This window comes from Haliaeetus albicilla, chromosome 2 (genome assembly GCF_947461875.1).
Source record: "Haliaeetus albicilla chromosome 2, bHalAlb1.1, whole genome shotgun sequence".
Taxonomy (NCBI): domain Eukaryota; kingdom Metazoa; phylum Chordata; class Aves; order Accipitriformes; family Accipitridae; genus Haliaeetus; species Haliaeetus albicilla.
In genome coordinates, this window is record NC_091484.1 from 24919006 (window position 1) to 24946832 (window position 27827).

The 27827-nt window shown below is 36.3% G+C and overlaps 1 protein-coding gene across 5 annotated transcripts in view; it reads left to right on the forward strand.

Moving 5' to 3' along the window:
- ULK4 (unc-51 like kinase 4) overlaps positions 1-27827 on the forward strand; it is a 257257-nt gene that overhangs the window by 196599 nt on the left and 32831 nt on the right. For all 5 annotated transcript variants that reach the window (XM_069810917.1, XM_069810925.1, XM_069810901.1 and 2 more), the window contains one exon: positions 5476-5661. In XM_069810917.1, coding sequence (XP_069667018.1) covers positions 5476-5661 — 186 coding nt within the window. The remainder of the gene's footprint in view (positions 1-5475; positions 5662-27827) is intronic.

Sequence of the window (27827 nt, forward strand, 5' to 3'; positions counted from 1 at the left end):
GCTTTTCAGAAACTTTTCAGAAACTGGCAGTAACCCTGGCAGTACCTATAAGAAGGAGTTTCATTTCTCTGTAGAACCTGGATTTAGATCTTAGGTGTAGATCTTCCAGTCTTTTCTGCAGCTTACCAGATTGCTGGGAGAGAACTTTTCTTGTCTTCTGTTGGTAAGCTTCTTCATTATAGTGTTACTTGTAAAATTTGCAGTTGGTTACTGTGCTCTGTATATTACTGTTGAAAGACCAGTTAATCATGGGCAAATCTGAAGAAGACAAATAGGAAGACTCAGTGCACATGGATGAATGAGATGACCTATTCTGGGTCCTTTCTGTCTCTACATTGCTCTGGCTGTAAGGCTGTGCCCTGACTTTGGTTTCAGAACACATGAAGGTATTTGCCACTAAATAATGAAAATGACTGCAGAAGATTGATAACCCTATAGACTGCAGAATTTTATTTCACATTTCTTAGGAATAGAGACAGTTCTGTGGTCAGTGTGGAAAGATATATGTTTATTTCCTGTATTGTATGATGTATTGCTGTTACTGTATTTGAAATGTTACCTAGGAATTATATTTGAAGAATTCTCTTCTACAGAGCTACCCTAAAAAAACCAAACTAAACTAAACTACAAAAAAAAAAACCAAACAAAAGCGCACCAGAAGAAATAAGAGTATGTTGTCACAAGCACAGAATTTCAGAATGGGGATTTAGTTTCTCAGCAATTAGGCTAGATCAAAATGAACTGAAACTATATTGTTTTTTAAAATATTTTCCCTTAGGTAGGATGATGACAATTTTGCCCTAAGCCAAAATATAATATTTTATTTTTTCAATTAAAACTGTGCATATTTACTAATAAGACTAGCATAATAAAGTTGGGAGATTTAATAATGATATTTTGCTTTTATATTTTGTTTAATGTTTGCAAAATCATCTTCCCTATAGTTCCCAATGGTGTTTCATTTACAGTACATTCTGTAATCACATTACTGATCTAATGAACATCTATCTCTTATTGTAATAAACTCTCTTTGTGTATAACCTCATTAATGTACTGAAATAGTGTCCCCTCCGGGTAATCCAGACAGTTTCATTGTAGCTCTAAAATTAGATGCTGTAGCAACTCCAACAGTGTGAAAACTGCCACTTCAGCTCAGACGATCACACGTTTCTTGCAATGGTTTGCAATTCAGGAACACACTACAACTCGGTTCAAAATGAAGGCATTTTTGACAACAGACTGCAGAAATATAGATATGTAATAACAAGAAACTTCCTGCTCTTAACCACGTTAACCTTAAAATACACAGAGCAGGTTCCATCTAGAAAGGAAGAGAAGTAGAATTTTATGTTATGAGTCTGTTTACAGGAAGTTATAATATGGCCATAAAAATTAAGTAAAAAGTAATACACAATCTTCACTGCACAAAAGTTGTGTCATGAGGCATTATTTTAGAATTTTGAAGTGAAAAATAAATCTGCAGTTCTGAGTTAGAGAATGGCAAAAAATTATTACTTTAGCTGTTCAGTAATTTATATTAAGGTGCTGGATTTTCTTCAAGCTGTGCACTAGTCCAGAATATTAACAGCTGCAAGGAGAAGGACTACTAACGTTCCTACCTTGCTGAAGGGCTAAATCCATAATCCCCTCTAAGACTGATAAAGCAAAAAGAAACGAAAGGCCACTAGAGTTTTTTCATGTAATTATGAAATATTAAGGGGCAGATATTTTCTTAGTGTTAGAACTCTAGTTTTTCATGGGTTTCTCCTCCCCTGAAAGAACAAAAACTTAAGGAGCTGCTGTCATGAAAAACTATAAATGCATTTCAAAGACTTGAAATATACTTCTTCATATCAAATGGAATTGTTATGATTAGAAAAATAATCAGAACATTGTTCCAGCTGATTAAGAGGTGAACCGTCCAGCTATATTCATTGCTTAGCAACATGAATCAAGCTTTGCTGTTTTTATTAGACATGCGATACTATTTAATTGAATGCTGAATTTTCATTCCTTGGTTTTCTGTATTTACAGATATTTACTATATTTTCAGTCATTGCTTTTGTTCATACCAATAATTTTCTTCAGATCCCCTACTCTTCATAACCAGTACTAACACTGACTGGCAGCTAGTGTTAAATTTCAGGTTACCAACCTATGACTTTTGACATCTAAATCACTACTTGCCAGTAGTGAAACAGCAAAATGATGAGAGTTATAGAAAAATGCTGATGTGGACATACTTAAATAGGGACATTGCTGAGAGTTCTTCTTCCACCTTAATCATTGATGGATTAGACTGTAGGCCAATGATTCTCATCCCCTCCAGAGTAAATATGGTCTTTCCTATCCCCAGCTTGTTTTCTTATTCATCCAAGACCTATGCTGTTATTGTTTCACCCTGCAATTTTCCAGGACGAGAGCAACTTGCCCCCCAAACTCTAGATAACACTGAAGCTCAAAGGGTCTCTGGTGAAGCAGAGTAGCAGAAGAGCCTGAAGTACAACAGGGGATGAAGGACTTCATTGGCATTTGTGATTGAATAGGATGATGTCATGGCTGGCAAGTACCATGAACTCTGGAGTGGTTCCACCACCTATACTGGTGGCTAGGTTTGGAGGATGGTTGCTGAAAGCTTGATATCCTGTGAAGAGCGAGCCTATCTGATGCCAAGACATTGGACCGAGAATTTCAGGATCTTCCTTTCTCTTGTTGGGTGACAAAGAACAGCAGCAACAGTGATAAAAGGTTGGGCATGCCAGGAGGAGATAAGCAAAGCCATTGGCCCTCTTCACCTAGAGCAAAATGTTCCACTGTCTTGCTTAACTGGGGACTTCTGCTGAAGACAGCCTACCTTGGGAATAACACTTATTTGCTTCCTTGAAAGCCACGTACCCTCCTGTTGTCAGGAAGTACTGCCAAGGACATGGTGCTTTCTGTATTTCTTCATGCGAGGTTGCTGTAGGGGCAGTCCTCTACAGAAACTGACACCTTTCTGCTCCTCTGGTATTTAGTGAATATCTCAGAAAAAGACCTTGGGAACAGTCTCATTTCCAAGTATGGCTGTTGTGATTACTGATCATACATGGGATTTTGTGCTTATGGAGCCCAGGGAACTAGCCTCCACTGCAATGCCAGGGCAAGGACGTGTCTGTCCAAATGTTCGCTGATTTTTTTATTTTGTATTTTTGGTTAGCCAACAAACAATGTTTGAAAATTGAATATAGTTCTTGTAGTGTGATTTTCTTCAGGGAGTGGTCGATATACCTGTCTACACTAATCTAGTAAGAAGCTGTAAGTTGAAGTACTGCTTTTGAAAGGGATGAGAAAGAGATATGTTAAAGTAGTTTAATGCTTCCTTCTTTTATCTAATAGTCTTTTTTTTTTTTTTTCAGTGAAGGAAATACAAGTTGGCTCAAAGCCCCCAGTGAGATCACTGGCTTTTTTTTTTAACTTGATAAGGATTGAAGATATAAATGGAGCTATAAACTTGTTACTATTTATAGCTTTTCCTCCTTTTTAGCCTTGCTATTTATGTTGATGAAGTTATTAGATAATTATGGATGTTGGAAAGGAAACAATCAAATAGGTGGCATTTAGATTGAAATGAAGAAAAACCATACAGCAAAACTGTGGAAGAAATAGCTGCTGTGGTCTTGTCACTTGCATAGTATTAGGTCAAATAGAATGTGATATGTCTTGGGGCTATGTATTCAGAGCTTACATCTCAGTTCAGTCTGTTTTAAACAGCCAGCTCTATGAAACTAATGGAAAACAGGATTGTATTTGCATGCACATCCCTGGGGAATTGCTGCTTGAATATCTGAGGAGTATGTGTCTGATGATATGTTCACAGATTGCTTTAAAGTAACTGTATGGGTTTTCCTTAAAATGAAAAAACTTGGGAAGTTCATACTGCAGGTTAAATAAGTAATCATTATTGAAATGGTTGGGTGTATTATATAAATGGTTGGACAGATGATAAAAATTGTTTCCTTTTTATTGCCAGTAAGGATAGTCTGTTAACTGTACTTTAATCTAGCTTCTTTGTATTTAAATAGTACTTTTGGAATTAAAAAACTGAGTAGGAGTGATGAGGTGTTTTTACACTTCTATACCTTATTGGTTAAGACCGCCGCTGGTATCTTTTGTTCAGTTCATAGATTGTAAGGCGAGAAAAGGCTATTGTAATTGTTTAGTCTAGGATCTTATATAACACAAGACATAGGACTTTTCTAAATTAACTCCTCATTGTAGAAAAGGGTTTTGTTATTTTTTAAGAAAAAAAAAATTGTGATTTATAAATTGCCTGTTATGGAGAATCTGTCTCAGTTCTAAGAAAGTTGTTTCAGCGGTTAATCGCTCTTATTAAAGAAAGAAAGAAAAAAGGAAATCAAAGTATTATCTTCCTTTTAATCTGAATTCCTTTATCTAAAGTTTTGAGCTATCATCTCTTACTGGTCCTTTTTCAGGTAAAGGAATTAACCTGTCCTCAGCCTGCTTTTTCTCAGATGTAGCCAAGAGAATATGATCAAGTGCCTTTTAACCCTTCCTTTGATAAGCTATAGACATTTAATTCCTTCAGTCCTTTCCTGTTATGTTTTCTAATCTGTCATCCTCTTGCCTGTTCCAAAGAAACCTCTATGATTTTTTTCACTAGCTTTCGTGAACTGTCTGTGCTAAAACTAGGCATTGCATTTCTGTTGTCATTCCAACAGTGCCAAATACAAGTATAATAGAATATGTCTACTCATGTTTCCAGATTGTACTTTCAAGAAAGATATAAATAATTTTTATAGTGGTGTCATACTATCAGAAGCTCATTTGAAGATGATTATTAGCCATGCCGCCAAATCTTTTCCATAATTTTGCTTCCCGGGAAAGAGTTTTTCCATCCCATTGGTAGGGCCTGCTCCAGGGTCTGCTCTTCAAAGGAGTGCAGAAAAGCTGGAATTCAGGAAAAATATTTAAAATCTACAAAATGTACCTCCTAATGTGACTACTTAAAACCCATTCAACAGCTAGATAGCCTGTACTCTGCCTCAACCAGAAGCCATAGACTTGATTTAGAAATAATTAGATGAAGTTTTATGGTGTGCATTATGTAGAATATTAGACATCATGGCTATAATGATACTTTCTGCTATTACTACTTCTATTTAAAGCAAAATATACTCTCTGAATAACAGAGTTGGGAGCAACATTTTCAGTGCTTTTATGATGTCGCTATAGATAGGCTATTTGATAGAATCATAGCAGAGACATTGTTATACTGCTGCTTAAGAACAGATATATTTTAATTATACTTTCATCACTTGATTAAGCTTAGTTTAATGGAATTTTGAGTCAATCAACTAGAAATTATTCTTTCCTGGCACAATGCAAATGTTAATACTCTTCCAAATCCCAAGTGATATGCATTTTTTCTGAAATTGGAATTTGATTTTTGTTTGTTCGATTTTTGTTCATTTTTAGCTTCCCAGTGAAGATACTGAAATATTCGTCAGTGCCTCACAGTGCTTATCATTGCTCGTTCAGCTGTATGGAGGGAACGGTCAGGAGAGTATGTCTCCAGAAAACATGGACAGTTTTGCTGAAGTACTGAAGTCCAAAAAAGATACACAACAACTGAAGCTTTTGTTGAGAATTGTAAAGAGACTGGTGAGTCGGCTTCTAAACATTTTAAAAGTCCATGTGTTTCTTTAGTATCATTGGATAAGTTTTTGGCTGTCTTTTCCTCTTAAAGTAAAAAAGAGTATAGAAGAATTTTGAAAACAAAGTATGTGAAGTTAAATTTCATGTCTTTAAATTTCAGTTAATTTCTCTGGAGAAGATAGCCTTCTACACTTAAAACCTCTTACAAAATGATTGTTGAATTTCTCCTATTTCAGTTAACCATTCAGTTATTTAAATAACTCATGTTATTTATATATTTGTTTAGTACTTCAGCTTTATGAAGTATTGGAACAATATTCTTAATGCCTTCTGAAATAACTAACCTTATAGTGTTAAATAGCTGTTCAGAAACACAGTGCTTGATTTCACGGTAAATAAAATGCCATTTTGTACTTGAAACAGGTTTGTGCGTAGACTATTGACTCCTCATTCTCACCAAGCGATAGGGACCACTTCTGCTGGAGTGGTTGTACTGTAGAATGCCAATCAGTGGGAGTCGTGCAGGGATTTAGTCTGGTGATATTATTGACAGGTAGCAGTTTCAGTTCTGTCATGCTCTGACATGGTGGCATGAGAGCAGCATTATGTCTTTCAAGTAGCTTAGGTGGAAAACCTTCTGTATCAGTAACATTCTCTCGGATAATACGAAGTTTTTTATCTTTAAGCGTCTTGATAAGAAGTTTGCCTGCATTGTCACCTTGTGTTGGTTGATTGCTTCACCCTTTACTCTCCAAGAGCAAGAGTTTTCAATTAAAAGAGGGTAACTTCCCCAGTGTAAGAGGCAGAAGACACTTGAATTTTGCAAGTGCAGTGCTGTCTACTAGGGTAAGGCTATAATCAATGGCAGCAGGAGTTAAGAGGAAGTAACTCTTTTGTATAGCTCTCAGAGCTGTTCCTATCCTCTTTCTCCTGCCTACTGTATTTACATCATAGGAAAGTAAACGCCATACCCTTTTTCCCAGTTATTCTCAGTCCTATCTTTCCCTAAAAGAAGCACAAATACATAAAATCAAAATTGATATGATGTTTAAAATTCATAATTTTGCTCATTCTTGACATCATCTCAGGTTTCACTCCTTTATTTTCTCATGCTCTTCCTGAAAAGAGAATTCTAGCAAAGATTTTTTTAAAGACACTTCCTATTGATTTTTGCTTGTACCTCTGCTTCTCTTTCTGTGTAACTGTTGTGCTGTGTAGAACTGGCTTTTGCTTCTCCCCAAAAGCAGTGAGAGAAAAGAGGCAACAGTGTGAGGAAAGGAAAGAGAAATGAGGCTGCAATATACATATCCAGCTTATTTAATTTTAGCATTAGCTACAGTCTTATTTCCTTTCCCTCCATTTTGAAGACTATGGTTCAAAAGTTGACCCAGTGTGCAGGATATTTAACACAGAAACTTCTGTTGACTATCTTAAGAGAACAAAGCTATGCTATCACCTTTTGAATCTTGCAAGTTCCTGTACTTTTAGATCTCTCCTTCGTATACCAGTGATACTGGTACTTGTTATTTATAATATCAGGCATAGATTTTCTGTAATTATTTTAATGAGATCATAGGATTTCTTTTGAAAGCAGGGTTCATAGATAATTTGACAGATTATTTAATAAATCTTACATTATTTCTTGAAATCTTAAAAAGTCCTGTTCAAAGGAGATGATTATCTTGTCAAAATTGTCGTAATCACAAAAGACATTGAAATATAATCATATCTATTTAAGAAGGATTCAGCCCACATCAGCTGTTCATGCTGAATTTTGAAGCCTAGAGCAGTGTTTTTCTTTTTTTAATATCTGAGCAATATTATAATAGAGGGATCATTAAATGCACCAATTTCCGTTCTTGCCAATCAGTGCTTGTACAGAGAATCTTTCCAATCTGTGGTTACATTAACTTCGTTGTTACAGGTACAGGTATTGCTTACACAAGACAGGAATGTACAAAAAGAATTCAATGTGTTTATGCTATAGATGCCTTTATAGCATGTATTTCTGGAAATAAGGAAAAGGCATAGCAGTATGACTAGTTATTTTTGTCCAAGTGTTTCATATGACTCCAGTGAGCCAATGCAGACAGATGTCTTGATTTCAGTCTTCAGTTTAAGGCATGTCAGAGAATTGTTGATGTACAAGATGACCTTACCTTGATGAAGTGGAAACTTATATCTATGTCTTGTTTTAATTTAATAGTATTCATTCATTAAGTTTTATCTCCAGTGGGTGGAGGGGTTTTTTGGACAAAGTTGGAGGTTTGTTTTGAGTTTCTTTTTTTTAAATGGTCATTGTCAACTTTGACCAGCAAATTGACTGCAGGGCAATATAAACTTCTTGCAACACTTTCTTCACTGTTTTTTTCCCTACAATTTTGTTGTATTCATTTATTAAACAGAAATAAAGATATAGGCCAGACGGGGGGGGGGGAATCTTCGTACAGACTTATTAATGGAATCGCCATGAACAGCCCTTTTTACAGGCTTTATTTTGCTCTTAAAAGAAATCATTAGGAGTGAAAACCAGAAAAAATATGCTTTGAGCTAACTTTTGTAACTGTGTAAGGATCATTTAAAAGCTTTAAAGAGGCAGCATTGACTGTCGTCTTTCTGTTTTTTTATAATCACCTCTTAACTTTCAAAGCTTTTGGCTCTGTCAAGCCCAGGTTAGCCAGTCTTTTTCAAGCATATTCTCTCACTGGCATTGATATAATGGACAGAACCTAAATAAAATTACTGAATCAAAGAAACAGGGTTTGGTTTGGGGCGGGGGTGGTGGTGTTTTTTTTCCCCTTCAGCCCTTTTATTAACTCTCTTGTTCTGGTTGTTTTGTCTTGGGTTAGACAATACTGCTATTCGGATATTCTTCATCTTTTTTAGCAGCATTTATGTAACCAATCAGTGACGTCAGGAGAGTGATCTTGTCCCATTTGGGGGTTCTGGAAGCTTCTACCACTCTTCATGGAAATCACTATCTTATCACTTCATCCGTTCTGGGAAGATATAGTGCATCTTATTACAGCCCATTAAATCATCTAGATTGAAGTATTTCTTTATGAAGTGGAAGAAATTTTCATTTGGGAAGCAAATAGTTCAATTTTTGCCTGCTTTACTGAGAAGTTTTTCATTTCTCTTTTTCCCTAGAGGAAAGAAATCTACCTGCGATCTCAATTTAGCATCTAGTATGTAATGTAAAGGCAAGTGATTACCACCGTAATTTTTATCGAGCTAGCCCATATCTTTCCACTGGACATATAATCACTGTGGGGTTACAGCTGGGTACTCACAAATAAAATGTTTCAGCTTTCAAATCAAGAGGAGACTCTTTTTTATTCCATCTAGTAATAAGGAAAAATTCCTCTGAGAAAAATGCGTAAGCGTCAGGCTTTAACAGGCAATTCTGCACTCACTGTGGAGAGTGAACTTTTGTTCTGTGACTTTTACCTTAAGTACTTGTCAGAAAGTATATTTTAATTCTACCTAAATCACACTTTTTTCTTCTGATAGTCTTTCTAGAACCTCATTTTCACTACTTTGCTTATCATAACTGTCAAAAAGTTGTTCGTCCTTTATTTGTGATCAACCAAGACATTTAGGACGTCATCTGCATGTCATATACCCTGTGGGGATACATATAAGGATTTCTCAAATTGTATTAGGCTGCATAGTAAAGATGTTAAGGGTAGAATGACAATACTTGAGCTGTGGCAAAGGTCCATAACTTTCATTAATTTCATTGCAGGACTATTGAATGCTAATTTGCTTTCCCTGCCAGTTTGGGCCACAGCAGTGGCATCACTGTGTACCTGCGAGCAGATTTACTACCCTGTGTCCAATGAACCAAAGCCTGGGGAACCACTGGTCACTATGGCTGAAATACCATTCAAGTCATGTGTCCCTAAGGATTTCTGTCATGTCGATTAGTAATTATATCATCCTGAGTTTTATACAGAGATGTGCTGAGTTCATATCCCTTGAATTGACAGCTGTGTGTTTGTATATTAAAATATATGTATATATTTTTACTGTGATAGTTCCCAGTTTAGGTCCTCATTATATTAATCATTGATCATCCATTATGGGGAAAGACATTTAGAGCTTGAAGAGTTATACAGTCCGAGTAGCACAAATGTTTGATTTAGGGTAGCAGTTCTGCAATCCGTCTGTAAGTCAAAATTCTTGCTGGAGATTTGCTCCTCAATAGATTCCCACAAGTACATCTACAGGGAGCTTCCCTCAAAGAAGGTGAAGCAAAATCCCAAGAGATATTCCGACAACATCCCTTTCACGGCTTCAGCTCCGAGAATTCAGAGCCACAAGGAGGTGCTTGTGCAGCAATTCCCAGCGGAGTCTCCTTTCCCGGAGTCTTACAAAGCTGTGGGAAGCTGTTGGCATATCTCCTGCTGCAAGAGCACAGCACTCAAATAGTCTCAATTAGCTGGAGAAAAACTTCTTATGCATCTTTCTCCTAATCTGAAGCTTTTAAGTGTGCCTTTAATTAATTTCATTAATTACTAAGGTAATCCATAGTAGTCCATCGCTTAAAGAAATGATTTTATAACAGAGATGCTTGTTAGACTGTGAATACAATACTCGCTTATGGGTTGCTGACATGTATAGGTATACTCACTGTAAATGCACAGTTGTTATATGTGTTTTCCTTAAATTATGCATCTTTTTAAAATCAGGATGACTCTTACATGAACAATTTCTATCCATTAGTGCTAATCTTTTATTTTCAAGTTGTTACCAAGCCTGCATCCATTTTTTATTGACCATCTTTTGTTGGCTTCAGTCTAATAGAATAATGTCCTCAGGTAGGATGGAGCATTTCATTAGACACAAACAACTTAAGATCCCCCAAGAAGAAAAAGCTAATCAACATTAAGATACATCATGCAGATCATAAACAGGATGGGTTTCTCAAAATGCTTTGAAGCAAATACATGGGAAAGATGACGTCTCTTCACCCTTGCCGCCATGTGGGGAAGCTCCCTCTGTTTGCACACTTGGACAGGCCTTTGGTTTAGGATTTGAATGCAGTTGGAGAGAGTCTCTGGAGATGAGAGATGGGGAGACTTCCAGCACCCGCTGTTGCTTGCCAGCCTTCCGCCATGGCACTTCCAGGCCCTGCCATACCCTGGCAGATGGAAAGAAAGTGGGCTGGGGGAATTGCCCCGTCCCCAGGGGCGAGGAGAGTGACTCTCCTCCTCCTCCTCCTCCTCCACTTCCGGGTTTTAATCTAGTCACAAAGTAAGTTTTTAAGTATAGCCCTCTGAATTTTGCATATGGTGTGATCGAAACACAATCTAATGGCACTCCTTTTTCTAAAAAAAGTTACAATGTCCCTGATGAATATTAAGTCAGCAGGGATATTTGTGAGTCGGAATTCCTGGGCCAAGCCGTTGCTGTTGGTCAAGAAGCAATATATTGAGTTTACAGTGAAGAGTTAAGAAAAACTGGCTTAAATTACTCAGAAGATGAATGCAGCTAATCACAACTACTCTAATACAATTTAAACAATTATTTAAATAGAGCTAGTATAGTGTAATTTAAAGAAATTCAGCATTTGGTGGGCATAGTGCTCCTGTGGCACAACCCCTTTGCTGTACTTTGTTGTTTACTGAACAGAGAATTGAGACAATATTGATTAATTTCCCTGAGTAATTTGGATTTTATTTTTTTTTAAATCTCACTAAGGCTGTATTTTGATCTTGGTGTTCAGTTTGTAATTTCATATGGGCTCTACCAAATTCTCATGGAAAGGAAATATTGTACTTTCATCATTTAGACCCTGATGGAAGATTTTTTTTTAAGCTTAGTAAAGCATTTTCAGTAGCACTAAGAAGGAAAACATTTAGTCAATGAAAGTGTAATTTTTGAATAGTCAAAACTTAATAATATTCCAATTTGTTCTCGGACATTCTACAAGCAATACCAAGTCCTAAAATATGGATTTAGTTTACAATAAGAATAACATAGCTTTTCAAAAAGCACTTTTTTAAAAGTACTGTATGAAAATGTTATTTGTATGTCTAGTAGTACTTACGATATCCAGATGTGAGAGGGATACTGTAGTTGATAATCATTTGAGATCCCATGGCATTCTTTATAGTAGTATACATGGTTAATTTTAACTTGACTCATTACATTCTGTGTATTGAAATCCCGGACACAAATTTTCACTGTATAGGTCTGATAAGAATTTTCATTTTTAACCTGAAATGGTTAGATACTGTTTCACCTTAGAGGCATGTTTATGCCCTGTGTGCCTGGCTTATGTAGCTTGTGAAGGGCTAAATTCAGGCTCATTTACACTTTGTGTAACTCATGGAGTGTTTTCAGGATGCTGAGTAGTAGTACAATATGTTAGCACTGTCCTTGACTTTCTCTTTCTTTGAGATTTGCACTCTATGGTTTCTACTGGAAGAGAGGGAAGAGTATTTTGGTATTTAGATTTACACGCTTGGTTACAGCACTGAAAGAATTTTAATATGCCTTTTCTGTTTCTGATTAGCCTTTCTTTTCGTTTACCTCTTTGAATTTGACAATATCCTCCTTTCAATTGGCAAAAATTCTCAAGCGCAGCATTCTGAAGTTATATACTGATGGGTTTTTTCCAGTATCTATCCTTCTGTCATACGAAATTAAACAGAACAAGTATCCATGGGTAAGTCTCAGTCACAGATATGTAGTCCCTGGAATTCTTATTTTCCCCTATCTTGTCGCTTTTGATCCTGTCCAGAGGTTCTGTGGCTGATAACCAGATTGCAGAAAACTTTGCTATTTTTTGACCCAAAGCACTAGATGGTACAGGAATGCTCTGCTTATTTCTTCTCATAGAAAAGGCAAATATTTAAATCTCTGTAAGATTGTCCAGGCTTATAGGATCACTTATTTCTGGCTGTGTCAGAAGCCTCTTCTGCTGTGTAAATTTTGTACTTCTCTGACTACACTTGCTGTAATTTACTTTTTTGGTGTAGTTCGTATCCCTGTGTACATATAACCATAAACACAGTGTATTTTCTTTTTGCATGTGACTTCAGGTAGTCTTAACTCAAAGTGTCAAGAAATTCTTAACAAATGTGAGAATTAAAATTCTATTTTAATTGGATCTAAGCTGAGATTTGGTTTTTTTAGCTGATCACTGGAGTCCACAAGCTTGTTCCGTTCAAAATACTAGGCTTCATATAACCTGTTGTAAAATCAGAACATTAAGTAGTGATATATTAAGTCAGATGGTGAGGAATTTTTTATGCAATTAACTTACCATTTTGGGGGTTATATAGGAGTTTGTATAGCTTGGAAGCTTTCGATTAAGGAAATATTTACTGGAACTTCGAATTTTTAATGTGATTTAGGTCTCACCTTTTTGCAGCTGGTGATAGGTCTGGAGTATCCATGGTTATCTTAATCCAGAGGTGCAGTTTTGTTTTACACATTTACACATCTGCAATGACTAATTTGCTGTCAGTGTTTTTACTGTAACTGTGAAGCGCTTTCTCTGTATCGGTATCGGAGAACATGCTATCCTTCGTCTGGTATTTCCACCACATAGACAAACACCTACTTTGCTAGCAAATCATATATTGAATTCTCCCACTCCCAACCCAGAAGTTAAAACAGAGGCCTATTTTAATGGCTTTCCTTAATTTTTCTTTAGTGTTTGTTTGATGCTGACAATTTTCTCATATATAGCTGGATGGCTCCTACTTTTGCTGCTTTCTGCTTTGTTCTAGTAGCTTTATGTTTAAAATTACTCACCGACCCTCATAAGCTACTGTCATGTTTAATGTTTGCAAAATATTTTATGGTCCTCAGATAAGGAGTAGTAAATATCAACAACAATTTCTTAAGAGGATCTATCAACACCAACTAAATAGGATTAAATTATTGAAAATAGTTTCTCAGCTTGAATGTTAATACCAGGTTGCACATATTTTCAGGTTCTGTAGCATTAATGGGAGCGTATGAACAGTAGCTGCTGCTTTCATTATTGTTATAACTGAATTGCATTAGTGCCTGTAGACCGGGATCTCATTGTGGTAAGCTCAATGCAAGCACAGTAAAAAGTCATTTCTTGCTCCAAAGAACAATCCAGCTTGTTTCCTGTATTCAAAATAAGATCAAGGAATTGCCTGAAAGTGACCCTCCCTAATAGGAAATAATTTCACACAAAGATGACCATCCTGGATAAAACAGATCCTTCGGCAATGTTCAGTTCTGTGCAAGCAGGAATGGGAATTTAGCTAGTCATTCCTGATTATTAACACAAAATTATCTTCATTTCATTCCAAATTTAAATTCTTATGGTTACAGGAGTATTTAAAAATCCATAGTCTTCATGTGAGGCCATTACCAGAAACTAAAAGACCTTTGAAAGATTTTTGTTGCCCATGTTAAAGATGAGATACAGGTACGCATAGAAACCAGGTTTATTGTGACTTTTTGCAAACTCATGTTGCAAACTCTTCAACAAAACCTCCCTTTTTTATTACATCTATTCTCTTAAACTCGGTCTCCTTGCTGACAAGTTTACTGAAGGTGAAATAGACAGTTACATTTCAGTGTGTAAGTAAAATTTTAACTACCATGTACCAGGAGTAAATCTAATGTAGGAATTAAGATTCCCTACTGGAAAGAAGTGGTCCTTCCTTTGACTTCAAAATCACCTACTACTGGACAGTCAGAGTAAAAAGTCTTGACATACCCTCTTCGTTAATCCTCAGTTCTCCCTTATTTTCCTTGCCAATGTTTCTATCTGTTGATTTTTGAATATGTTTCAATTTCTGCACTTTAATATGGCATCTGACAAACATTAGCCGTGTTTCACTTTGTCTAGATTCTTACCCTCTTCATCTTATAAGGCTGGCGTGCTGCTGACAAACTGGTGTTTTCAAAAAATCTTGCTATGAGCAAATCTGCAGGTCACACAGAGCTCGATTTAATAGCCAGTGTATGGCTGCAGATAAACAGGGTACATAGTTGAGTGCTTAAAGGGGTATATTGTAGAGGGACACAGTCTGTGGCCCGCAAGCTGTGAGTATGCGGGACTCTGAGGCACATGGATTAGGCAAAGGAGACAAATAGACTGACAGGGCATTTTAGATATGGGTTGTCTGTCAGATGGAAATTGTGAGTAAAAACATGACATAGATATGACGAAAGTATGCTGGTTGTGATGATGATACCAAGCAATATGACCATATGAAGCAAAAGAAAGGCAGTGTCTAAGGAATTAGAGATTGTTGGAAAGAGCAAGGATTAAAATTATTTTAGAAGTACTGGTGAAAACATATATACAATGAAAGAAAACAAAACTTTTAAAGTTTTTCCCTGGATCTCTCATGCATCTAATGGTTGGTTGAAGTATTCGTTAACAATAACTGCATACTTTTAAAGTTCCCCAACCCAACAAAGGGCCCATGCCCTGGCAATGATAACCATATCTGGGCTTTATGAACATGGTGCTGCACAATTTCAGATGACTCCGTGATTGATGTACATGGTCTGAAACAAGGTTATGTTTAAAAATAGCATTTGTGTGCATTAAGGTTAGGCTTTCAGTAGATTTCTACAGTAACCGACGCCCCTCCCCAAGTTCAAACAGTGGCTCAATCTGGTGTCTTCAGTGATGAAACCTCCACGCTTTAAATTATGGAGACTCTACTAGTTAAACATTTATAAAATGCCCAGTGCTGTCACTTATTTAAACTATTAAAACATAATGTGTTTATATGAACATCATTATAAATTTATAACAAATGTAATTTGTGGTGATGCAGTGATCTATGGGCTGTGAATTACTGTCCTTAATTTCACACAGCAGATGCTTTTTCTGGGATTCAGTGCCTAGTTGATGAGTTCATATGATGCAGCATAAGAATATCTCATAATTTGCATACCAGGTCTACTCTGCTTATACAGCTTGCTTTTTTAGACCATTCAAGGGGCATTTTAAGAGCAATGAAGTTGACATGCAATCCTCAGTCTTGTCAAAAGCAGATGATTACTTAAATCCTTTAGTATCAATAGAAGCGTACTTCTTCCAGAGATATGTAGTGTTCATTTAGAAATGGATCAACAGATACATGTAATTTTATAGTCTCAAATAGCTCCAATGATTTAAAATTCATTTTTTAAGGAAATATGCTGGTGTACTTAATTGCGAGAGAACTGTTGTAGAGCATAACACCAGTATACGTTGAAAAGTCAAAATGGTATGTTCCATAGTGCATAGTATTGTACCTTGTGGATGAAAATCTGATCTTTGTGCTGTAAATCCTTGTTAATTGCCATTAATAGACTTACTGCATATTAGAATAGTATCAGAAAAAGATAATTTATATCAAAACCTGCCCCTATCTGTGCTAAACAAAATGTGTGTATAAAAATCTGCCATGTATACATGACGTGAGGTATGTATATGTGATGTGAGGTATGCATGCTAAACAGTGGAGTCCACCAGACTAATAATTTAAACCAATTACATTATTTGTAACTGCAGTTTACTATTGTCCCATTTTGTCACTGAAAAAAAGAAGAAAGAATCAAGGTAGAATACCTTGTGCTCATTCTGACTGAATCCTTCCTTTGTGGCTTTTCATGCAAGAGGCCAGTGGTTCCAGGGAAGCGCTGGCGCAGGGCTCTCTGTGTGTCCCCCAGGCAGAGGTTTTCCCCGCAGTGGGCTGGGGGAGATGGAAAGGCAGGATTTCCCAAGGGAACTAGGCCCAGTGCTGCTGGTCCTGAGTGCTGGAGCAGAAAAGCTCTGTAGAGCTTACTGGTAAAGCAGCATTTAGTCAGCCCTAAAATTTTAACTAAGACCCCTCAGTGAGTAGCTGTGTGTTACTTATTCTCATTAGAGCAGAAGTCTACACTAAGCAGATTAGTTAAAAACAAAAACAGGTTAATCTTCTACAATCGAGCAATTCCCATGGAAATGAGTATATGAACACATCTTCATACTGCTACTTTTCTTCAAAGTACTACCAGTACTTAAATACTATAAAAGGTAATTTTTAGCATACATGATAAAATAACAAGTTTACATAAAGCATAAAAGGATTTTTTGTTTAAAAAGATCAGGGCCCTCTTTTGTCATTTTAAACTGTTAGTACAGTTTATATATTTGCAATATAAAAGGGGGTATATTCACAAAATGGCACACAGTATTTATTTTCAAAGTCCATAACTGTAAGATGGCTAAGAGTCATTTCTGCCCCATATATCAGTCAGTTATGTGTGGCCCTGGCTCTGCTAATATAGCAATATTTCTTTTGGTTTGGTGAGGAAAATTCTTATTGCTGAAAAGCAAATTACAGCTGTCATTGAAAGACTTAAATAATATGCCCTCAGGATTGCTCAAGTGGACTGTTGCTCCACTGAGGAGCTCTGATGACATCAGACAGATGCTCATGCAATTTATTCATGTAATTGTAGTTCCAAGATGGAATATATATTACATTTTGAAGGTGATGTTCTTTAATAATGAATGATTTTATAGACTCTTCTAGTCTCTATATCACCTTCACCATTCTATTTGTTAGGATCCTTTTCTTGACATGTCTTTTATTCTACATTTCCACCTCTACTTACGTGTTTTTGCTTCTTCGCTCAGTTCCCTAATCAGATGCTCCTGACTTTTTCTTGAAAGTTACTTTTTTTCTTGAAACTTACTTTTTTTCTTGTAAATTAAGCTGAAAGCTTTGTGGGAATTGATGTTGAAATCTGGAGGAGCGAGAATGTTAAAATGCCTACTCACATCTTTCATTTTGACCACTGCAGGTTTCAACAAGATCCTCTTCCTCTTCTTGCAGCTTCATACTTCAATTTTGCATAACTATTTATGATCTCAAGAGTACATAATTACATTAGCATACTGTTATGTGCTTGTGTGTGTACACCTATTAGGCTTATATACTGTTCTGTAATCCTTTAAAATTTTCTCATTAAATTATAACTTCTCTTATTTTTTAACATTTCCATCTACATAATGGCAGAAAGTTTTCAAAATGGCTAGGATTTGAAATACCTTAATTTTCCAAATTTAGTTGCAGAGCTTCCAAAGGAAATCTAATTTCCTGAAAGTACTAATTACTTACTCCTGAATATCAGGCCTATTAAAAGTTTCTCTGATTTGGCATCCCAAATGCCAAAGCGGACCTGATGCCACGCTTGCAGTACACAAAGTATATATGTCTGGTCTAGGGGCCACCACATAATGCAAGCATCACCTTCATGTCTTAAGTTGTACCTTTTGTACTAGTACAAATGATTTTGGACTGAACAAATGTTTCCTAATGCCAGCTGTAGAACAAAGGACAGAAGAGAAGGGAAACTTGTTGCCCATATTTAATTATATATTTCCAGGTGTAAGAAAGACCAGCCCTTAAATTCAGTGATGGTGCTGGAGTTGCACATTTTGGCTTTTGGTTCACCAGGACAACAATCCTGAAGAAAACTTTAGGGAAACAGGTTCTATATTTCTTACATAATTAATATATTGCTAGATCTAATGCTTGAAATATTGAGATGTCTTATGAGAGAGTTGTCACAGCTTTTATATAAAACTAGGAAAACCAAATAAAGAAAACTATAATATTTTCTGCCACTCAAATGGCTTGCAAAGCTCATTATTTTCATATTATTTTCCTGACATTAATCTTTTCACTAAAAGCATGTGGTTGAAAATAGAGGGATAATTAGCATTAGCCCATTTATGAGAAACTGCTAGTGACAGAAGCTTATTTATTGTTGTATACAATTAAAATATGATGCGAACACATGAGAATTTACATTAAAACAAGATTCCAGCTTGTCAGCAGTTTCCTTTGTTCAGCTGTGTGTTTATTAGGCTACAGTTGCTCACCTACTTTTATATGACTTTATAATAATAGTAGCAATGTCTTCATTATTGGAGACGTTTAAACCAGCTTGATTACACAATATGAAAATTAAAAATATACCTGATATAATCTTTGTTAAAGAACTAGATCTGGAAGTAAGATTATATACCAAAAAAAAAAAAAAAAAAAAAGACCTTCTTGTCTCATCTCTTTATTGTTTTGGGGGGGTGGTGGTTTGTTTTTTTTTTTATTCCTTGCAGTAATTGTTGTTTATGCATAGCACCTAAGGTGATTTATGCAAATCATTTTGCTGTTTTATTTGGACAACTTCAGTGCATCTACAAATAAACATTTGAGACCTGTCAGGAAAAAAAGGCACATGCATTTTTTTTTCCTAATTCTGTCATTATACAAAGTGATTTCTGCGGCATAATAGTTGGTCTTAGTTTATGTATTTACGGGTCTTTGGGACTCATAGTCCTGTTATTAAGAGGGTCAGCTTCTCTATGTTCCTTGGCATAGATAAACTATGGGGGGAGGTCACAGTGAAATACCTGCACCCTTTTCTGGCTCCTGTAGCTGTATGGGCAGTATTTCAGAGCCTACAAAGAAGAAAGCAAAGGTTTCCTCTGTCAGTAGTGCCCTGCTGATACACAGCATCTGAAGGAAAACAAGGCAAGATTCAGGGCCCTTAGTTCTGTCTGGCCCAGAGGTGTGATCAAGCATAGAGGAGCCGTCAGCAAGTCCCAGTAAGAAGATGTAAAAGAAAGTTCTGGGAACCTTCCTGCAGCTTTCTAAACTGAAAGGTTTTGTGCTTTCGGGAGAAAAATAGGGCCATCATGTCTTCAGTGTGCCTAAGGGACGTATCAGCACTATTAACTTGTGCTAAGATGGTTCATGTTGTTCTCCAAAACAGTCAGAGAAAATACTGATTCTATTAATTTCATGTATTTTTTTGCAGTCACTATGTGCAAGTCTAGGTATCATGTGAACTTTCTGAGAAGATAGGTATCAACTTGCACAGCTTTCGTGCTGGCTGCATGTCTTTTCTAGCTGTCGTTGTATTTCTGTCTAGAGGGTTGTATTTCTCATACTCAGCACTGTGCATAGATGTAGAGTCATAGCCCATGACTTTGAACTGAATCTTAGTCTGGTTTTCTGGAGCAGAAGCAGGATGAATGAATGAACAAGGACTTTGGTTGCTATCAAAATTAAGACCTTAAGGATATGCTTCAGGTTCATTAACGTGAACAGAAAGAACTGTGCTTAAGTGGTTTCTTGTGACTTTCCTGATGGGAAGCAAAATTTCCTTTCTTCAGCTTGCTAGTGTCTGTAAAAAGGTCCTTTACATGCCCACCACCCTGCCTGTTACTTTTGCTACATCTGGAAAAGCAGCACTCTCTTACTTGTTTGGGAAGTGTTCAGATACTACTGGAGCTATGATAGTAGTCAGCCCAGCATGTACAGCAATGGAATGCTTCCTGCTACCTTCAGTAGACACTGTTTAAATTACTAGTATATTTTTTTGTTCGGGAGTTGATGAAGAAAGGGATAACTCTTTGCTTTCTGTTACTTCTGCTGTGATTTCCTTTGGAGAAAAGTTGCCAACGTACCATAAAGTCTCACTGCCCCATATAAACATTTAAATTTGTTTTAAATGCCAAGCAGCACTTAAAACTGTGGTCTAGATTCATCACTTCTGATTTTAACGGCACATTTCTGCTTTTTTTTTTTTACCTAAATGTGTTATCATTGATTTAAATGGATTATGTTCTCATAAATTATTATTTCATATACATAAAATAATTTATGTAAGAATAGCTTGATGGTCTAATGCAAAAATTATGTCATTTCTAGTTAAGTAATTACAGGTGTCAATAATTTTCTAGAATTATACCACATAAGACACAATCATCTCCTTATAGTACTTTCCTAATTCATCTCTAGTGTCAAAACCATTGGGCTGAGTATGTGGGCAGAAACTCCTGAGTGACACTGTTTGCAGTTTGCCCTCTGATGGTGTTTTTACCTTTGCAGCTTTTGCTCAAATCTGGTTATTAATTTTAAAATGTGGAACAGCTCATAATGATCATTATACACTCCTCTGAAGTTACAGAGAAAAAAAGCCACAAATGTTTTGATGTTCTCACATTGGAAAACTGAGGTTTAAAAAAACCCCATAGTTTTAACACTGTAGAAATTGCTCACTAATGACAGTTTAATCATAGGGTTAAAACTGACTGTGATCTAAAGCAAAGAAGGAAGGAAGAGGAGAGGCAAGAAAAGAACAGATAGAACTATCACTATGCAAGAGCATCTGAGCTTAACCTTGGATAGCAGAATTAACTTGGGAGGGATTTTTGCTATCCCTTCAGCACATAGAAATGAGACAGGTATGATACTCAAAAAGTACAGTTGCACCCTACAATTTTCAAAAGAAGAAAACCAACTAGATAGTGTCATTGAAGCCCAGGGAGAATTAGACATAGTTCTTGAAAGCTTAAATTGTAAATAGCATTAATTAAAATGTGATCTACTATCTTTTACATCTCAGTTGAATTAATATATTTTCTTTTATATTTTTATTCTATTACAGTGACTTATTTTCAAAATGTACCTCTGCTCTCAAATGTGGCTGATGTTGATTGGTGTGCTTGCACTCAAGTGTACTAGAAGTACAGATGAGAGAGCAAAGTGATATGGTTATGAGAAGTTTCATGCACATCTCCTAAGAAACTCAGCCTTTGGTTATGTGCATGTTTGCAGCATCACTGAAGAGGGAGTCTATGCAAACATTTTGGTTTGCATGTTTATTCTGGTTCACATCATTTCAATCCACTTGATTTCTTACTTTTTGGCCTGGATGAACAATCATATCAAAGCAAAAGTCAGATACTATCTTAAAATGTTTACTGAAGATGCAGGTAAGTAGACTTTGGTTCAAACTTGGGAACTGGTAATGGAACTCAAAGCCAATGTTTATTTTCTTACAGCTCTTGTAGAAACAACAATGAATATTGATAGAACATAATGCGTGTCAAATAAATCTTTTGTAGTGGCCATTCATAAAACAAATAGCGCTTCTCTTTACTGAAGCTGATGTCTATTAGGCAAACTGTTTTCATGCAAGTATGAAAAGTTTTAAGAAAGGAAATCGATGGTTTTGTGACAGCTTATATTTTTAGCAGTTCACTTCCTTTTTAATTTTGAATAGCAGAATAGTAGTTGTAGTGTTGTAATCTGTACTTTAAAAATATTTAAGACAAAAAGTGTTCCCTTTACATACCTAACATAGGTACCTTACTACTGAAGCTTTCAGCCTTGACTTAGCTGTAAAGCTGAATACGTTTATGGAAAGAAAATATTCAGTGTACGTGTTTGAATTTGGCAAGTCTGCCTTCCTAACTTAATGACCCTGATTTTTATGTATGTTTAACTAGCACTGATTTATTGATCAAAGAAAAAGACTGGGGAGGGAAAGGGATCAGGCAAAATGAAATATAATTGGAGGGAAAGAGTTTTAGCAGAAAAGAGAAAGTTTTAATCCTAAATTAAAATTTTGTTTCATATTTATATTTATTTTAGACATTTGTCCTTCATGAAATTCAGTCAAATTTTAAACAAAAACGTTGTTTAGAAATGATACGCGAAGATGCCTTGTACATAAGGTTAAGGTGCAAAAGACTGTTGGATGCTTTCAGCTTGGTTCTTGGTTGGTTTTGTTTCATTAGTATTATTGTGGTTCTTATATCAAGGAGAACACACCTTACCGATTAATCTATGTTAATAATTAGGTGGATCTTCAATGACTTTCAAACTCCTTCCCCTATTTCTATCATTAGTAAAAAAAAAAAGTCACTTATTTCTGTATGAACTTTTGGGGGCTTTAACTAGCAGATTCTAAGCAAAATGTGGTATTGTGTATGTGGTGATATTACTGCAAGTAGAAACTGTAGAGGTCATTGGGTTTCTGGCAGGATGAAATTTCCCTGTGGTATCATTTCTCCATTTATCAGAGAAACATCTCTGTAAAATATCTGTATTTAATGGAGTTAATCATTTGAAACCACCTGTCTGTCCCAGTCAAGGTTATAAGCAGACTTGTTCATTCAGCTATTTCACCCTTTTGTAAATCAGCAAAGAAGGTTTCTTCTTGCCTTTAAACATAAAATACCAAAGTATTTATCATAGCCTTAAACCTCTTCAAACTCCTACCCGAGTGCAGACTAATCCTAATAATAGATGGCGATCCACCGTTCAGTGTGGAGTGTGCTCAGCCTTCCTCTGGGACCACCAACTTGCACATGACATAGTTCTTGGAGTAGCGACCTTTTAGAGCTGTCTGTGGCTCACAGCTGGCCTATTGTTACCACAGAGCTTTTTTCGGACTGCTGCAGCTTGGGTATTTGCCTGATTAAATTCTAGAGGTATTGTCCCAAGTAGCAGAAACTACACATTATGACAAAATATTACATTTCCTCAGCTTTGAGGAAAGCGGTAGCAAAGGATCTTTTCTAGACTTGGTCAAGACAACTATTATGGGAATATGTGAGCCAGTTTTAGTCTTTGCCTGCAGACACAGAAAACTGTGAAAACAGCACATCCTTAGGAATAGTGGGATCAAATTGTGTGTATCAGCATCCCGTTGCTTGTTCACAATTTACACATGAGAATGCATGCCTTCAGTTGTGCAGCCTTTCCTTAGGCTTCCTATTGATAGAGACAGAGACCAGTACAATTCCGAATCTGACCACAGTCCTAAGAAAAGACTCTATCCAGATGTTTCGGTTTCTAATGCCTTAGTGATGGGCTGTCACTCAAGCAGAAGGAGGCAGCTTGATTAGTGTGTGGAGAAGACAGAAAACGATGACTGCCTGCTGATTCATCCTGTATTGCTTTTGGGTGACAAATGGAGTCTAATTCAAGATTTCAGATTTTTATCTGTAAGAATTCACATTGGGTAAGTCCCAAACCCTCATTGTCTTCTGACCCATCCCAGTTTTATTCTTCTTTGTTAGAAGCAGCCAGTCTTGTCTGTTGAAAGCATGCTAATCTGAAAGGTTATTTTTGGCCCTGATAACTTTAAAGTGCTCCATTTTCTGCTCAGAAAAATTGAAACTGATTTGGTTTCTGTTAATGTCTCTTCCAAGCATTTTTTACTTTATTCTTACCTTTAGAGCCTTGTGTTTTTCAAAAGCCACTGCCAATTTGAAGCAACAAAATAATTTAAAACTAAAGTTACATACTGAGGCTTCTGTCAATTGTTCTGATAATGTCAGAATATTTTACTCTGTCAGTTTTGGTTGTTTTAGCCAAGATGGCTAGTGATAGAATGGGAAATAAAATTCCTGATTCCTAATCCTGTAATGTGACCACAGAAGATAATGCTATATTAAAAGAAATTTAGAGCAATTTAGACGGGGGGCGGGGCGGAGACATACAAGAAGGTGTTGAACTGGTGTATATAGAGTACTCTTTACAGATGCTGTTGGACAGCAAGTGTTCTCAATTCAATTATTGGAAGACTATTGGCATGCAAGGAGATGAAACTTAGCAGGACTAAAATTTTGTGTATTTTCAATAGGAAATTATAAATAACCATTGAGATCAAACACACATATTGATCCAAAGTACTATTATCTCAAGGAAATTGAAATAACGTGGTTTCAATAAACCTGAAAAGGTCAGCAAATGTTTAACACAGTCCTCCATACTCTCTTCCAGTTGTACCGTTTTTGGCATCTTTCTGCAGAATGGTATATGACTGTTACAGGGGACAGGTTTTAGTGTGTATTCTGATGGGATGAAGAGTTAAAAACTGTGAATGATGAATGATGATGATGAAGAGTTAAAAACCAGAAAAGACATTAATTGAATTATATGCACTATGGAACAATAATGTTGTTATCTCTTACAAATAGATTTCATGCTGAGATACCTTCATCTTAGTCTGACAATTGAGATGCAAACTAGAGATGAATTTGTAGTTTGAGATGTTGTTGCATAAATGAGAAATTTGTTCATTTTTTTTGGTAGCACAGCTCTGTTGTTCTTTTGTACTATTCACCACGTAACAATCTTCCAAGATACAGATGCAGCATGAAATGCAGCTTTCTTATTTATTTAAGCAGCTCCCACGTTTACTAGACTAAGAAGGGCTAAAGTCATGTCAATTGGCAAAGAGTTGGTGACACAGCAGAGCTGCACTGGTTTGTACAAGCTAAAAAGTTCTGTTGTATTAGTCCAAAAATGTCAGAAGTGGGGAACTTCTACATCCTATTGAAGTTAGTAGACTTTGGGCTTACTCACTGCCTTGCCTGATTAGGGCCACAAGCTCAGCATTCCTAATTTTCAGATATACAGACAAACTGCTACTTCGTAATAATGGGAGAAGGCTATGGCTGCATATATAAAGACAGGTTCTAGTAGAGTTTGCTGTATTTAGAACTCCATTGTGACTTTCCACGTACCTCTCATTATTCTGTATCACAGGTTTGTAAACTGAAAATATACAGTAGGTCTAGAATAGTGTTTCAAATATAAAAGGCTTTTAACAGCTGTTGTGCTACTCTGGTTGATGATGGGAATTACAGAAGCTGAGCATTTCGATCAGTACATCTAAGTTGCACTGTAATAATGGAATACAGGTAGGAATTAATAGTGGAGATGTGTTCAGAAGACCAATCTGAGCATTGTCCATATTGACTTGTGAGGCACCCTGGTGTCCCCATGGAGAGAATATAACCATTTAGAGAGATGAGAAGGTTGAGACTGAGACCAGCTTACTGGTGTATGCATGGGCTGAATCAAATATTGTCAGTACTTAATGAGTAATGCTTCTTCATTTGCACGTTGATGTGTTTACAAACAGTGGTTAGTTCCATTTTTATTGGAAATGTTATATTCTTATGCCCTTGTAAAAAAAATAATTTTTTTCTAAATGATTCCTCCTTCTGCCAATCCCTTCCACCCATGCACCTGCATATGCACACAGTAATTTAGCATGACATTCAGAAAGAAAAAAACCACATTTACAATCAAGATATCAACTTATGTTTTAAAATTCAGATTATAGACGTTCCGTGCCTGAATTTGCATAGAAAATGTCTGGTTTGCATAATAACTTGAAATCTATATTCCTTCTCTAATATTTGGTTTTAAACTCCATTTAATCATATTGCTTTCTGGAAGGCATTGAAGCATTAATACTTAATTCTGGTCAAAATATTTGGGTTGGTTATTTTCCATCCTCTTGGTTTGCAGTCGGATCTTTTGCAGGCCTTTGGGATCCAGAAGATTTTTCCCCTGTTCTTCCTTTGTTTTACTGATAATTCAGGCCTTTCTGGTGGAGTTAATAATGGAGACTGGGAACTAAGTTTGAATCTCAGCTGAGATTGCACTGAATACTTTCTGTAGACCAGTAAGCTAACTTTGGGATTTTTTTTTTTTTGACAACTTATTTTGTCAGGATTTGTCCAGCCTGTCATAATAGTATCAAAAAATGTCCTTCTGTTCAGTCAGCAAGGACTTTGTATGTATGACACCCTGTAGCCAAACTGTACTCTTCTCAGAAACATATAATTTAAGATGTCAGGAAATTGTAGGTTAGTGTTTGTAAAAAATCAGGCACATTAAAGTAACTCTGACGTGCCCCATTGATTCTTAGGATTTTCTTTCTCTCCGTAGATAATGCTTAGCTATGTAATTACTTTCTCTGGAGAAATAATTTATTTTCATTCCTTTCCTTTCAGTATTTTTTTGTAACTTAGTATTTCAGTGAACAATAATTTGTTTAAAAAGTTCAACAATTCTGTAACTTCAGAAGTGAAATATTTGCATGTCTGTGAACAATCTAGTCCAAACACAATACTGCAGGCTTTCCTGCACCAATACAGATGTCAGAATGTGAGTTAGGGGAGGTAGTGCCTGCATCCTGATTTTCTTATTACAGAAAAGTATTACAAAATCAGAATGATACAAAGACCTGAGGATTTTAGTTACTCAGAAGGATTAGATCTGTGAGAACTCTGTTCCTTAGGAAAGAGTAAACTAAGAGACTGTACTGATTTATTTTGAATCCTGAGAAGATGAGAAAGGATGAGTTATCAGGTTATTTAAATAAAGTAAGATCAGTACAGGGAGATACATTCATTTCTCTGAAAGGAGATGGGGACTGAAGAAATGCATGTAGATTTCATTTCACTTAGAAAATAGCTGAAATATTTAATAATTTGTCAGGTGCGGCAATCCATAAAGTTACTTGCTATTAGTAGTTAAAAGTAAGGATGAGGTAATGATCCAGGTTTATTAAAGCTGAAGTTTAAATTAAGTTTGGAGTGGAATTCAAATGTGAATGTTCAGAATTTCAATACTGTTTCTTAGGAGAAGTCATCTGCCAGAGCCAGAAACAGGTCACAAGATTGTATTTTTAATGGACCAGATTTCATGAACTCCATTGTTTATTTATCACTCCAGATATTTCTGCAAATTGGATCTGAAGTTTCTGTATAATATCTTTTCTAATAGGCTTTTATCAGAACAGATCATAAAATAGATATGAGTAACCAAAAGCCAAAGATATGAGTATGTTTGGATAGAAGTAATGGAAAAATATCCCTCTGCCACATGAGCAAAATTCACGTCAGAGCAGGTTATAAAGATCACTACTCTGAGGTCTTGTCATGCCACACTAACAAATGTGCCACTGTAACTGGGTTGGCACAATTGTGGTGCAAACCTCCCTGGTACTGATGTAGCATATGCTGAGAGAAGAAGCTTTTTTTTGTTGGCAAAGGTACCAGCTACCTCAAATCTGAGTGACACAAGCCACCTGACAAATGCACTTTCATCTTGGTCTAGCTGTAACATAAAGCATAAGGATCCAAATAACCTGGTCCACTGAAAAACAAGCAAACAAACAAAACCCCCACCCAAGAGACACAAATGTTTTAGAAACAGCAGCTAGTGAAAGCTGAAAACAATCAGCATTTAGAAAGGTGCCGGTTTAAAAAGACAAACTGTGTTGTATACCTGGAAGAGTGTTGGTGTGATGCCATGCCTTTGAGGGGGTCTGTCCTCCTAGTTCCAACTGCAGTGTTGGAAGTAAGGTTTCCTATCCATCTGACATCTCCAAAAATTATTTTTGGATTACAACCATAATTTCTTCCTTTGCTTAATATAAATTTCTGCTGAGGGTAATTTGAACTAGCCATGCTGATTTTGCACTGCAGTGAATGAAAAACAGTCATGATTAACTCATCAAGCTGGGAGAATGGTAACACACAGTCTGGTGTACGGCAGTATCTGAAATCACTATATCTA